This window comes from Aethalodelphis obliquidens, unplaced genomic scaffold (assembly GCF_003676395.1).
Source record: "Aethalodelphis obliquidens isolate GAN/ISIS:26980383/991018 unplaced genomic scaffold, ASM367639v1 scaffold9, whole genome shotgun sequence".
NCBI classification, from domain to species: domain Eukaryota; kingdom Metazoa; phylum Chordata; class Mammalia; order Artiodactyla; family Delphinidae; genus Aethalodelphis; species Aethalodelphis obliquidens.
Window position 1 is genome coordinate 7628099 of NW_020837953.1, and position 14145 is coordinate 7642243.

A 14145-nucleotide genomic window follows, 5' to 3' on the forward strand; every position below is an offset into this window, starting at 1 on the left:
CCCCAGCAGCTCTAATGGACACCACCCCCGCCACAAAAAAAAAAACGGCCAGGCTCTTGCTTTGGCCATGTCTTCTCACACTGGCATGGTCTGGTCCTGAAGCGTGGCCTCAGGAGGTGCCACGAGTGTTCCCATCAGTACACAGAGGATATAGGACTGAATGAACTTCCTTGAATGGATTATCCAAGACATCTACCCAATGAAAGAAACAATGCTAGCTTTTTGTACGTAAAACTTTTTTTTAAATCTTTAAAAAAAGCAGAGCAAAAATATCCTATTGTGATACAGGACAGAAAAAAGTGTCAGTTTTTAGAAACTAAATATAGGTAGTATCTGTTTAATCAGTCCTATTGTATTTAGGTTCTCTTTTGAAAAACTCTTAACGTGTGTGTTCAATAAATACACAGTAATACAGCCTACAACATTTAAATATCCAGTAGAGTTAAAATAATTTGCTGTGTCAGAACACAGAAATATTATAAAAGTGTTGTGTTTTTTCCACACGTCATTTGTTTAACTAGTCCTACTGTTGCCCCTGTTAACTAGTTCAGCTGTTCTTTAATTAATAGCATTTAAGTAACAGAAAAGTAAATAATACAGAATAAAGAAGTGGCGCTGGGACAACTGGATATCCACGTGCAGACAAATGAAGTTAGACTGCATCCTTACAACATACACAAAAATTAACTCAGTGTAGACCCTAGGCCTAAATGTCAGAGTTAAAACTATCAAACACTTAGAAAAAAATGTAGGAGTAAATCTTTGTGACCTGGGTTAGCAAAGCCTTCTTACCTACAACACCAGAAACACAAGGGACAAAAGAAAAAAAGTAGCTGCACTAGACTTCATTAAAATTTAAAACTCAAGGGGCTTCCCTGGTGGCGCAGTGGTTGAGAGTCCGCCTGCCGATGCAGGGGACACAGGTTCATGCCCCAGTCCGGGAAGATCCCACATGCTGCGGAGCGGCTGGGCCCGTGAGCCATGGCCGCTGAGCCTGCGCGTCTGGAGCCTGTGCTCCGCAACGGGAGAGGCCACAACAGTGAGAGGCCCGCGTACCGCAAAAAAAAAAAAAATTTAAAACTCGTGCTTCAAAGGACACTGTCAAGAAGGTAAAAAGACAGCCCATAGAAAATATTTGCAAGTCATATGTCTGGTAAGGGGCTTGAATCCAGAATATGTAAAGAACTCTTAAAATTCAATAATAAAAAAACAAACCAACTTAAAAATGGCCCAAGGGGACTTCCCTGGTGGTCCAGTGGTTAAGAATCCAACTTGCAATGCAGGGGATGCCAGTTTGATCCCTGGTTGAGGGACTAAGGTCCCACATGCCGCGAGGCAACTAAGCCCACACACCACAACTACGGAGCCCGCATGCCGCGACTACAGAGCCCACGCACCCTGGACCCTGCGCCCCACAACTAGAGAGAAACCCACGTGCCACAACTAGAGAAAAGCCTGCGTACCACAACGAGAGAGAAGCCCACGCGCCACGACGGAAGATCCACATGCCGGAACTAAGACCCGACGCAGCCAAAAAATAAACTTAAAAGCAAATGGGCCAAGGATCTGAATGGACATTTCTCCAAAGATGTACAAATAGCCAATAAGCACATGAAAAGATGCTCAGCGTCAGTTATTAGGGAAAAGCAAATGAAAACTACAGTGAGCTATCACTTCACACCCACTAGGATGGCTAGAATCAGAAAGACATAGTGAGCGGTGTTGGCAAGGATGGGAAGAAATTGGAACACTCACACATAGCTGGAGGGAACGTGGAACGTGAAGCGGTGCAGATGCTGTGGAAAACAGTCTGGCAGTTCTTCGAAAGGTTAAACAGTTACCCTGTGACCCTGCAATTCCACTCATAGGTATCTACCCCAGAGAAATGAAAGCATGTCCACACAATAATTGTACACAGATGTTCACAGGAACACTAGTCATAATAGCCAAAAAGTGGAAACAACCTAACTGCCCATTGACTGATGAATGGGTAATTAAATGTGGTATATACATACAATGGAATGTTACCTGGCCGTAAGAAGGAATGAAGTACATGATACATGCAACAACATGGATGAACCTTGAAGGCATTTTGCTAAGTGAAAGAAGCCAGCCACAAAGGTCACATATAATTCTGTTTGTATGAAGTGTCTAGAATAGCTAAATCTGTAGAGACAGAATAAATTAATGGTTGAGTGGGCCTGGGGATTCAAGGGGGGCGGGGATGGGGAGTGACTGCTAATGGATGCAGGTCATGAAAACGTCCTAAAATTGATGGTGGTGGTGGTTGCACAACTCTATATATAAATACACTAACAACCACTGAATTGCATACGTTAAATGGGTCACTTGTATGGTATGTGAATTATATCTCAAGCTGTTAAAAAGAACAACAAAAATACACATGTTATTTAAGATACCTGTTTTTTAAATATATGTATGTTACAGTAATGACACATGTGCATAATTGTTTATTGTCACATTTCGGGATTCTTTTGCTCTGGTGTGACTGTGTCTGGGTTTGACTCCTTAAAAAGTTGGTCACCCTCATCCTCCTATCACTTGGGTTCATAAGCATGAAATTGGTTGCCAGATGGCAAAATGTGCCCCAAAGCCTGCGAGTGGCCCTGGGAGGCCACTGGGGAGGCAAGGATCCTGCACCCACGGGGTGTGTGAGTGGGAGGCGGAGTGAGGAAGCGGCTGGTGCCCCAGCCCCTCCCCTGCAGTCTCATCACATCAGTTCCTGCTCCAGCCACTCCGTGCTGGCACCTGCTAGGAGGCCTCTTACTTGTGCTCAGGCAGGACCCCTGCTGAGAACAAGGCCATGGTCCATCTCTGCCTGCCAGATTCTATCCCTCAATTATTTTGACGCTCTGCCTCCTCCTCCATGCAGCCTGTTCTGATTTCTCTGCCCTTTCCTCAGTGCCTCTTTCTGAAGTTGCAGCCGTGCTTTGTCTGCAGCTCTCTTTGGATCTCAGCATCCTGTGGGAAAGTTGGGTGTCCGTGGCTGTGCTCCTCCTTCAGACTGAGGCCCAGGTGTGACTCAGCTCTGTGTCCTTAGTGCCCGGCACAGGCCTCCATTCTGCCACTTCATCCCCTGTCCACCCTGGCATCCAGTCTGTATCCCTGGGCCTTGGCTCTCCAGACTGGGCTCAGCCATCCCTTGGTGGCCATGTGATGTGACCTCTGGCCTTTGGTTGCTGTTTTGCTGAGATCGGGGGGTTAGTTCCAGACATATTTGAGAAGGCGGGTAGAGCAGATTACACGTCTGGTGTCTGGTCTGTCTGCGCCGTCAGTTCTGCTCATTAGTGAGCTCCCCCACACAGTCCCAGCAAGAGAGGTCCTGCCACCCACGCCCCAGCTCCCCACACATTTCTGAGGAAGAGCCTGGAGGAGGCTAGTGTGATGGTTCCAGGGCCAGGCTGCCCACGGTCCAGCCGCAGCTTCTCCATCTCTCCTACCTGGGAGATCGTGGGCAAAGCATGGTCCACTCTGTGCTTCAGTCTCCTCATCTGTAAAATGGGGAGGAAAAGCACAAATGTTTTTGTTTCCTGGCCTGGCAGTTGGTCACTCCGTCTGGGTGAGGTTCACTGGCGAGCCCCGCACGCTGCCCGAGGGATGGAAAGAGCCCGGGATGGGATCCAGCAGGCCTGGTGTGAGAGCTGTCTCTGGGTGGCCTTGGACCAGTCCCTCTCTCTCTCTGGGTTGGTTTCCTCCCGTGGTGCATAGGAGTGAGCGCCTCTGCCTTGCACAATTCCTAGGGCCGAGGGGAGGCACCAGCTCCGGCCTCCTGGTGTTAAATGCCTGAGTGTGTGAGAGTGGCCCCGCCAGAATGGAAGCTCCCTGGGGATGCAGCTGGGCATGGGAGCCCTGCGAGGGTTGCGGCCGAGCCGAGGGCCCGCTCAGCTGCCACGCTCTGTGCTTCTCCCACAGTTCCCGATGGGTCCAGGCTCGGACGGCCCGATGGGGGGCATGGGTGGCATGGAGCCACACCACATGAACGGCTCGTTAGGTGAGTCAGCGCCCTGACCTCGTCATGCTGCCCCCTGCCCGACCCTCCCAAGAAGCCTTCTCTGCCTTGGCTTCTGGCTCCCCTAGGCCGGGTCCCCACAGGAAGATCCCAAGAGGATAGATGTTGCCTAAGTAGAAGATTCTCTTTGCAGAGATGTTTGGGCTTGGGCGGAAGGGTTTGGAGGCCCCTGCACAGAAGGGTGGGCAAGAAACTGAACTGGATTCATTTTTCCTTTCAGGGTCAGGTGACATAGATGGACTTCCAAAAGTGAGTGTGTATTCCATGTCTCCTCCCTGACAGCACCACCCAGAAAGCCTTTCCCGCATCTGGGGGGCAGGTTGCTGGGGGCACGGGGGCTTACCTCCTCTGCTCTCTCTGCAGAATTCTCCTAACAACATAAGTGGCATTAGCAATCCTCCAGGCACCCCTCGAGACGACGGTGAGCTAGGAGGGAACTTCCTCCACTCCTTCCAGAACGACAATGTAAGTGTGCCTGCCACCACCCTCATTTCACCCCTGGGTCCTCACCGTATCCCCTGGGGCCTGGGGACTGTTGATTTAAGTTTCAGTCTCCTGACCAAGACCTGCCTGCTGGGCCAGTGTCCTGGCAGCTGTGTCGTGGGCCTTTCACCTCGGTTATTTTTCCACACAAAGTGCAGAGCCCTCACCTCCCCCACCCCCCTCCCCCACTGCCTGGCGCTGACCCCTGCTACCTGAGTCTGACCTTCCCGAAGCATCCACATGGAGGCGCAGCGCCTCCAGCAATGAAGAAGCTGACGTGGCTGGACGAGCCCTGGGCTCTGGCCCACTGGGTCTCTGTCCCAGTCTTATTTCCTCCTGTCCTGGGGAAGGAGTTTCACGCAACCAGTGACTTCCGGGCGTCTCGGTGCAGAGGAGCTGGCCGTCTCCTTTTTCACATTGGGCCTCTATTTACAGTGTCATCTGAAGAAACGATGTCATGGTTAAGCAGCTTTTGAGAACCCCAGGCCGGCTCCCACCCCAGGGCACCCTGTCTGTGCTCCGGCTCGTCAGACCCCGGTTCTCTGCAGTCTGTGGCCCCATGAGGGGACGGCAGGGGCCGCTGCTGCTTTGCTTGGAAAGAAGGGGTGATTTGGAGAGGGAAAGGGGCCAGGGGAGAGGAGCCAGGGACACAGGCTGGTGCCAAGAGGTGGCTCCTAAGTCCCGCCTGCTGGCCCCCTGCCCACCCAGTGCCACCATGGGTGTCTCAGCCCAGCCACCCCCAGTCCAGCTCTGTGCAGTCAGATCTCCACAGGGCTCTCCCACACCCTGGCCCTCATGACCCCCCTTCTCTGCTTCTCCCCTTCCAGTATTCTCCAAGCATGACGATGAGTGTGTGATCCCCCCTCCTCTTCTCTGAGACGCTGAGAGAGCCGGCATTGCAGGCGGGAAGGTGCCAGAAATTATGCAAGAAGAAGTGAGGTGTCATTACCCAGGAGCTGGGGGAGGGGCATCTCCTGCTCCCCCTCAACCCTCCCCCTCCCCTCCCCCAACCTTTCTCAATTTTAGTTTCATGCAATAAAAAGGCCGAACTTTTTATTCCATAAAACACGAAGGACAAAACTCAAAAATACATTTCAAGTCAATGACCAGAAAAATCCCACCCCTTGCCCTTTCCCAAAAGGACCTTTTATGTACATGACACATTTTTGTTGTTTTTTGTTGGGGGTTTTACCGTTGTTGGGATTTTTTTAATTTGTTTTCAGGGGGGTTTTTTGGGGGAAAAATTTTTAAAAATGGAAGCTTCTAGCAAGCCCCCCCCACCCCAATCAACCTCTTTGCTTTCTTCTTTAAAAAAAAAAAAAGGACAAAAAAAAGCAAAAAATGAAAAACAAAAAACAAAAACCCAAGCCCTGTTGTCTGTCTGTACCCAAGCCCTTCCACCAGGAAAGCTAGTCTAGGTGTGAGATCTCACCTGTCTTTGTAGCCATCTAAAAATAATAATAATAATTATAATAAACTGGGCAGTTTACAATCGGTGGTTTCTTTCAAACGGCCTTTTTGGGAAAGAAAAAAGGAGTCACCCTTTTCCACTTGGGGTTTTTGGTTTGTGCTGACGGGCAAGGGAAGGGCAGGAACCTGTCTTGTTTCTGCTTGGTCTCCTGGCGAGGTGGCGACAGCAGCTGCACAGCTTCGACCCCAGACCCCCTCCCCCGTTACGTGGCCGGAGGGGCCAGACCACCGACTGCTTTCAGGATCCCGCCCCAGCGGAGCTGTGCTGCGACCCAGTGGCATGCACTGTGTTCCCAGGACTGCTTCCTCTCTCTTCTGGACCTCTCCCCGCCCAGCATCCCGCCCTCCAGCCCCCTCCTCAGCCCCCACCCCAGTCTTCCCAGTGAGAATCCTGCCAGCGGGGTGGTGGCCTGGAGCGGAGTGGGGGAGGCCGCCCCGACAGGATGGCTATGACCTGGGACATGGAAACTGTGACCTCCGCGTTCTCATTCCTCGAATCGTCGTCCTCCTGTGTGCGGGCAGTGGAGGGCTGGAGTTTGGGTTTTCTTTTTTTTTCCCCTCTTGATTCTTCTTTTTCAAAAATGGGATATTGACCAGAATTGCTCTGTGTGCGCTTGGAACTGGACAGAGAGACTTTGGAATAGCTGTGGGGGGCAGGGGGGACGCCAGCAACCAAACAGATGTGCTGTTTCCGGTCCTGTTTTTATTTTCAAAAACCAACAAATGCAACAGTGGAGCCTGTCCCCTCCCAGGAGGGGTGACTTGTGGCCTCCCTCACCTCACCACCCCCCATCGAAACCTCTGTGTCTTGCCCTGAAGACACCAGAATTCTTTGTACATTTACACCCCTCCTCCTCCTCCTCCCCCCCTGTAGCTGGTCTTTGTTTTCGTCCCTCCCTTTCTGATCCATGTATATCATATTATGTGAGATATCATCTGCCTGAAAAAAGACCTTGTGCGGATTATTGGGAACATTGTAGCTGTTTCTGTGTTTTTTCTTACCTTGTAGTCTGGTTCTGAATTAAGAGAGGAAAAAAAAGTAATTATGATACATTGTAGTTTGTGTACGATATATGTTGATAACGTTTTATTAAAGGGACATCTTTTTTCCGCAGCCCTTCCTGACATGTTTGGGGGGAACATGGGTTGGAGTTCATTATACTGATTACAAAATGCCAGGCAACTGGTTGGGCAGAATTTTTGTTCCTGGTGCAGGGCAAGATTTTGGTTTGTGCTGTTTCAGGAGTCGGCCTTCTTTTCCTGGGCATGTTAATCTTCTGTGGAGAGTTGGGGAAGATGGTTGGGAGGACATTGTCTCACTTCAAATATTCGGGGACATTCTAAAAGGCAGTGCGGTTTCTCATCTCACAAACGCATTCTGGTTTGCCAGAGTATATTTTTCTGGATAAGGTTCCCGGTGTGCTGTTTTCAGTGGAGAGTCAGCATCGGCTAGGCTGGCCCCATGGGCTGCAGCCATGCCCTGCTTTCTCCCTTCAGGTGGAATTTGCTTCACAGGTCCTAGGGTGCCGGGCCACAGGGGCATTGAGTTTTATTTTTTCACCTCCAAGGCAACAGGGAGCCCTTGAAAGATTTGGAGAGTGGCACAGTTTGACTTGAATGTTTGAAAACGGTGCAGGCCACATCCTGGAAGATGGTTGGGTGGGGCTGGACAGATTTGGGGAGACCCAGTCCCAGCTGCTGTCTAGGCAAGAACTACTGCAAGCCCACCAAGTCAGCAGCTGTGGATGCTGATTTGAACAACATTTAGAAAGTAGAACTTTCTGCCTCCCTGGAGCTCTGGGGCCAGGCCCGCAGCAGGAGGGGAGGGAAACACACGATGTCTGAGCAAAGTGTGGCTTTAGCCCGCCTTTACAAAGTCTGAAGGGACCAGTTTCAGATCCTGCAGGATCTGTGTGGCCCTGAGCAAGTTAGTTCATAACCTCTGTCCTCAGTTTCCTCATCTATAAAATGGGGATAATGGTTTACCTATCATGTGGTGGTTGTGAGGATAAGTTGACATTTGTAAAGTGTTTAGAACAGTGCCTTTTAAGTAGTAAGAGCAGCAGTGTTAGCTGTTGGTGGTACTACTCTTTTGGAGAGCATCTAAATGGGTATGAGGAGTATCTGGGAGGGCCTAGAAAATTCCATTTGTCCTTCCGTCCTCATCGGGGAATAAGGCTTCCTAGGCTCTTCCTCAGCACAGACGTCTTTGAACTACTGGGAAAACATCACTGTTGGACAGATGAGGAGACGCAGGCTGTTACTGACCTGCACTGACAGTCCTGAAGAGGTGTTTGTTCACCAGCACTGAGCATCTGCCACGTGCCAGCCCCAGTGCTGAGCAAAGAAGGTGGAGATGACGGGCAAGCACCCACTCCATACCCTCGCTGCCCTTGTGCTCCCCAGAGCAGGCCTCAGGCGCAGGTGGGAGCAGTGGCCTGGAGAAGGGAGCCCAGGTCACAGGGGCCCCTACAGAGAGGAAGGAAAGGGCCCCCAGCCTGTAATGAGAGCCTGCTGTGTGCCTCACTGCCCACCTCTGCTGGGCGCGGGGTTCGAACACCAGGCACCCTAACACACCCCTCAGCCTGTGATTCCCCCCAGCACCCCCAGAGTTGCCTTTGCCACACTCATGGCCCTGCTGAGGGCTGGTTTGGGGTTGGCCTTCTCAGCAAGAGGTCTTTGAGGAGAGGACAGGCTCCTGTTCCCCCCAGTGTTTTCACCACCCTGCCCTGTCCAGGCCTGACTGAGAGCAGGGCCGGGCCAGATCCAGGTTCTGCAGCCAGGATGAGGGTCTCGGAGTGAGAGGCAGAAGGTGGGTGTCATTCCTATGCTTTCACAGAGGAGGGCTTTAGCCCATCACTGAAACCTGGGCAGGAGTGGACAAGCCAGGCCAAAGGCCCCAGCTCAGCAGCTGCTTTCCTACTACTCATCACTACCCACAAGTGCCTAATTCTAGAGGCCAGCCAGCCTGGGAGTCAAAGTGAGGGCCCTGTCCTTCCTGGCTGGGCACCCCTCCCTGGATCCAGAAAAGGAGAGCCTTGAGGCAAACTAGCTGATGCCGGCAGGGCCTGCCTGGGGCAGGGGACAGGTGTGTGTGGAGGGGGCTTGGAAGGGGGGCGGTCAGCAACTACCAAGGCACAGAGCCAGAGCAGGACTCCAGTTTGGGCTCAGCTGGGGCCATTCAGCCTGATGCCCTGGGTGACCCTGGGTAATCTCTGACTCCCAGCCTCTGCTGTCCCTTGAGGATTCCACAGAGTACATCCCAGGCTTCTGTGAGGGCTCTGCCCTGAACTGAGTGGAGCTGGAGCTTCCCTGGGCTCACTGGGCGGGAGCACTGGAAACAGAAGACCAGACCAAGCGACAGGGTGCTGAAAGAGGGTCCATCCTGCCCTGTGCTGGCACTCTCCTCTCCATTCGCAGGTGTCTATGGAGCCCCAGTCTTTGGCATCTGTTACCTGGACATTCAGCTACCAGCTTGGTTTCCTGCCTCCATCTCAGCCCTTCCAATCCCACAAAGATCTAACTCACTCACTCACTCCTGAGCATCCTTAAACTCTTCCATCCATCCCTTCACATATTTATGGGGCGCCTGTTACATGCCAGGACTGTCCTAACACTAGGGATACAGCGGGGAACAAAACGGCTGTGGGAGGCTGGCGATGCCCGTCACCGAGGTGAGGGGGGCTGCGGGAAGAGCAGGTTGGGGTGACACTTGTTCAACATCCAGGTAAAGAAGTCAAGCAGGCAGGTCCCGGCTAGAGACATGGGGAGTTGTTGGCCTTCAGATGCTCTTGAAAGCCATGAGACTGAGCTCATCTGCAGAGTGAACGGAGAAGGGCCCAGGGCCCTGGGAAACAGGAAGAACTAGCAAAGGAGGCAGTGAGGAGAGTGAGGTGCCCGGATACCACGGGAAGAAAGCTGCAGAGAGGAGAGTGCCGCACACGGCCTGGGATCCGGGGCGCGCTCCTCGCCTCATTCAGGCCCTGCGGGCCTCTCCTGCTCGTTCTCAACCCTCAGCACTGCATGCTCCAGTGATGCAGAACTCCTTAGGGATCGCTGCCCACTGGGGCCTTTGTTCCTGCTCTTCCCTCTCGGCACGCCTGTCCTACTTGCCCTTTAGAATCCAGCTTACGTGGGCCGCCTTTCTGGAAGCCTTGTAGGCTGAGGTGAAGGCTTTCTTTGAGCCCCCACGACCCCTATGCTGTAATGGTTCAACGTCTGCCTCCCCCATCAGACTGGGAGTTCCTCGAAGCCTGGGACCATGCCTGAGTGTTTGTCCCCAGAGTGAGTGACCCAGCACGAGGCCTGGCACCCAGTAGGTGTTCAGGGAGTGTTCACAGAGTGAGTGGATGCCTGCTGAGTACAGTCACTTCTGCACTCCTCCCCACTGCATGCTGTCACCTGTGGGGAGGTACTCAGGTGTGGGGAAAGAGGTGGCCTTTATGGCTTCAGCAGATCCAAAGGAGACTGACTACTCTGTCACTGCCCACGCGCCAGCTGGGAACTCCTGGAGGACCATGTCTCATTCTGTATCTCTGGCTCCCAGCACAAGGCCTGGCACACACTAGGGACTTATAAAAGGAGCTGAATTGCTGGATCCCCTAGAGGTCTGTAGTGGGGAACCTCAGGGCTCAGTCCCCAATTCTAGCCTATTCTTGGATTCCATCAGCCCAGCTGAGGATGAGGAGACAGATGTGTTTTGTGGGGTGGGTGACAGAAAGCTGGGCGGGGCTACGGTGCTCCTGACAGGCTAGACTCTTCCCCGGGGCAACAAGCCCGCCCCCTGGATACAGGCTTTGGGTTTGAGGAGACATGGCCAGGTCATCTGGCATGGGATAGACTGAGGATCTCAGGTGGCAACAGCCAAAGCAGTGTCCCGAACAGGGGAGAGGCTGGCCTCACTCCACCCTGCCATCCTCAGCCCAGCTGAAGCACTGGGTCCCTGCTCTGTGATACAGCCTGGAGCAGGTGGCTGAGGTACGCTGTGGATTGAGAAATGGCTTAGAGGCTCAGTGGGAGGCAGACACTGGGCTATTTGGCTTTGAGGCCTATTATTCCCAGCTTCAAATCTCCCCTGGCTCAGAAAGCAGATGGGGTGTGAGGCCCCAGCAGTCAGAGCTGGGACCCCGGAACTGAAGCTAAAGGAGGACATTCCTCCCGAGTGCGAGAATGCTTAGCAGCCAGTGAGAGGCTGCTTCGAGAGGTAATAAGTTCCGCATCGCTGGAAGTGTGCGAGCCAGTGGGGAGGGGAAGAAGAGGGGGCTACCTGTGTTGGGCAAGGGGGCGTTGGTTTCCGGGCTCTCAGGTGGAGGGCAGAGGGAAAGATAAACAAACCCCTTCTCAGGAGCAGAAATGGGGTCAGAACCAGCTCACTCTGACTTCTAAGTCCCTCCCAGCTTTTCAGCTGTTCCATGACCTCTACGAGAGATCTCCATAGACTCTGCTGATGTGACTCGTATTCCTTCTGCCGAAGACCACCCCAGGCCCGGTTCTGCGAGCTCTGCAGAGAAGGGCGGGCTGGCGGTTGCAGGCTGGGTTCGGGGTGGGGTTCTGGTGGCAGAGCCAGTGCTCCAGCAGGGCCTCCCTGCCTCCTCGCTACTCCACAAACACACCAACCGCACGCCCATCTCAGAGCGGTCGCGTTTTCCCCAGCGCCTTCCCAGCCTGCCCCACACTTCGTTCAGCCTCTACTCAAACACTACCTTCTCACAGAGGCCTCACCCTGTGAGGTAAGGGCCAACACACCCCGTCCTCAGCTGCTGGTGGCTCGGTGTCCCTTCCTGGGTGCTGCCCTGGTCCCCAGGGGACTGCCTCACCCAAGGTTTCACCTCCTCCCAGGTGGTGGCCAGTGGCCAATGGCTGACGTGGGACCACTTGGCCTCGATTTGGGATGGCTCTGAAGGGCCACCCGGTACTGAGCTCTCTAGAGGACCCGCGGGGGTCTCAGCTCCCCCTGCCCAGTCACGCCCTCCTCCCTTGCTCATGGGTCTCTGGGGAGTGCGCCCCAGTAAGCCTGCCGCCACAACTCTCCGTCTCAGAGTCTTGCCTTTGGATCCTCTGACATACCTTTCTTTCTGCACCGTCTCCCCACGTTGGAATGTAAACTCCATGACAGTAGGGACCTTGTTTTGCTCAATGCTCTCTACCTGGGGCCTTGCCTCATGCCTAACCCATACTAGATGCTCACAGACACCCGTGGAACGAACCAAGTGGCTGAGAGCTTATCATCCTGAGCTGAGGAGTGGACACTGGGATTCTCTGCAGGTTCCCAGACATCTCTGGGGAGAGGGTCCCTATAACAGGGTGGTCTTCCAGCAGCCAAGCAGGTAGGCCCCATAAGTCACAGTGATTTGTGTATTCATGTTAAAGGGAAGATGGTATGAGACACCCAGGTCACATACACACTTTAAGGGACTTTGTCCCGCCACAAAAGAGGAAGCAGGGAGATGCTGTCTAAAGCCTGAGGTGACCCTGGCCTGCTCCTACGCCAGTCTCAGGCCTGCTGCTGAAGGACAGAGCCCAGCAAGTCACAGAGCCTCTGGCGAGCACCTGCCCTACATCCAGCCTGAGTCAGCCTTGGGAGAGGACAGAGACGGCCTAAAGGGCCCCCCGAAGTAATCCCACCTTTTCACGGAGCTTCTGAAAACCTCTAGACCCATCTACTTGAAACCTCCTGGTCAAATGCAGCCTGTTAATCCCAAAGTAGGGAAAACCTGAAAGGGAGGTGCTTTATTCCCACTCTGCAGATGAGGAAACTCAGGATCTGAGTGGAAGGTAGAATATAGGAGACTCTTGGAAATGGCGTTCCCCAGTCCACTGATGCCTGCCAGAAATGAATTGAGCTTTCTAATGGATCAACATGACACTTAAATACATGACCAAATGAGAGCACGTTCACACGTGCTCATAATGCCAGTGTCAAAATTTTGGTTCCAAATGCCTGTTGCTTAAAAGTCCAAGTCCCTATAGGGCGACTTTTATACTAATAGTGGGACATCCCCGTCCACCCTCCTCACACAGTCCTCCTGCTTCCTTCTCCCAGACTGGCTCTGACTAGGTGAGTACTCTGTTCTCAAGTCTAAGGCCAAATAGGGCCTGAAAATCATCCTGTATTTCCTCCCTCCCTGTGTTTAACGAGGAAGGTAAGAGGGTGGGGAGGATGAGGTAGGTGGGCGTTTGGGATTTGGGGAGGTAGGCACAACTCTATGGAGGAAGCAGCTGTCATCACATATGAACTTCCCAGTTCTTCACAATACACCACGTGGTGTCTGAGCCGCAGTCTCCTCACCTGCATGGGGAGGATAGAAACGCCAGTCCTGCCTGCCTCACTTTGCAGACCAGCTGCAAGGTGCTTGAAGGGAGAGAGCGGAGGGTGCCAAGCTCCACAGCTTAGCTGCAAGGTCCAAGAGGACAGACGAAGGCCAACCACTAGGGCTGTCCTCACTCCAGGGGCTGGGATGAGCACCCAGGCCTGCCCTGTAACACTGGCACCCTATCAGGGCAGTTCTCAAGCTGCAAGGTCACCTGCTGACGGCCCACTTACTTGCAGCCTCTGACCCACACGCTCAAGACCCAGGCTGGCTTCGCCCTCTCACTCCCCATTCTCCCACCAGTAGCAAGGGGGCTTCTGCCCCCTCAGCCTGGCTTCAAGCCACCACCACCACTCACCCGAGAATGACCGCAGTGGCCTCCAGCTCTACTCGGTACAGTCGCCCTGCCAACTCGCCCTCCACACGCCCACAGAGTGTTCTTTAAAAAAATCCCTTTGACTCAGCAATTCTGCTTAGGAATTTATCCAATGGCTGCGCTGGCAGAAGTACTCTAAGATACGTGAACAAGGATGCTCGCTGCAGCATTATTTGTAATAGCTAACAACTAGAAATAACTCGAATGTCCATCGACAGGTATTAATGCAGCTGCTCAAAAAAACAATATAGCTCATATGTGCTGATGGGGCAAGATCCTGCGATGCCAAGGTATTAGGTGAAAAAAGGAAGGTGCAGAATGGTCTATAAATAGGATGACACTAAGCAATGTACATATATACATCCTTATTATACATATACATTTTAATGGCGCTACATGAGAAACTCTAAGCTGTGGTTACCCTTGGGGAAAAGGACAAGAGTTGCCTTGGGTGGGGGACAAATTTTATCTCGGGA

At 52.9% G+C, this 14145-nt stretch overlaps 1 protein-coding gene across 10 annotated transcripts in view; it reads left to right on the forward strand.

Annotated features, from left to right (window-relative positions):
- Window positions 1-7097, forward strand: part of SSBP3 (single stranded DNA binding protein 3) — a 164692-nt gene extending 157595 nt beyond the window's left edge. For all 10 annotated transcript variants that reach the window (XM_027108434.1, XM_027108441.1, XM_027108440.1 and 7 more), the window contains 4 exons: window positions 3934-4012; window positions 4251-4279; window positions 4394-4495; window positions 5341-7097. In XM_027108434.1, coding sequence (XP_026964235.1) covers window positions 3934-4012; window positions 4251-4279; window positions 4394-4495; window positions 5341-5370 — 240 coding nt within the window. In that variant the 3' untranslated portion in view covers window positions 5371-7097. The remainder of the gene's footprint in view (window positions 1-3933; window positions 4013-4250; window positions 4280-4393; window positions 4496-5340) is intronic.
- Window positions 7098-14145: the final 7048 nt, after the last annotated feature.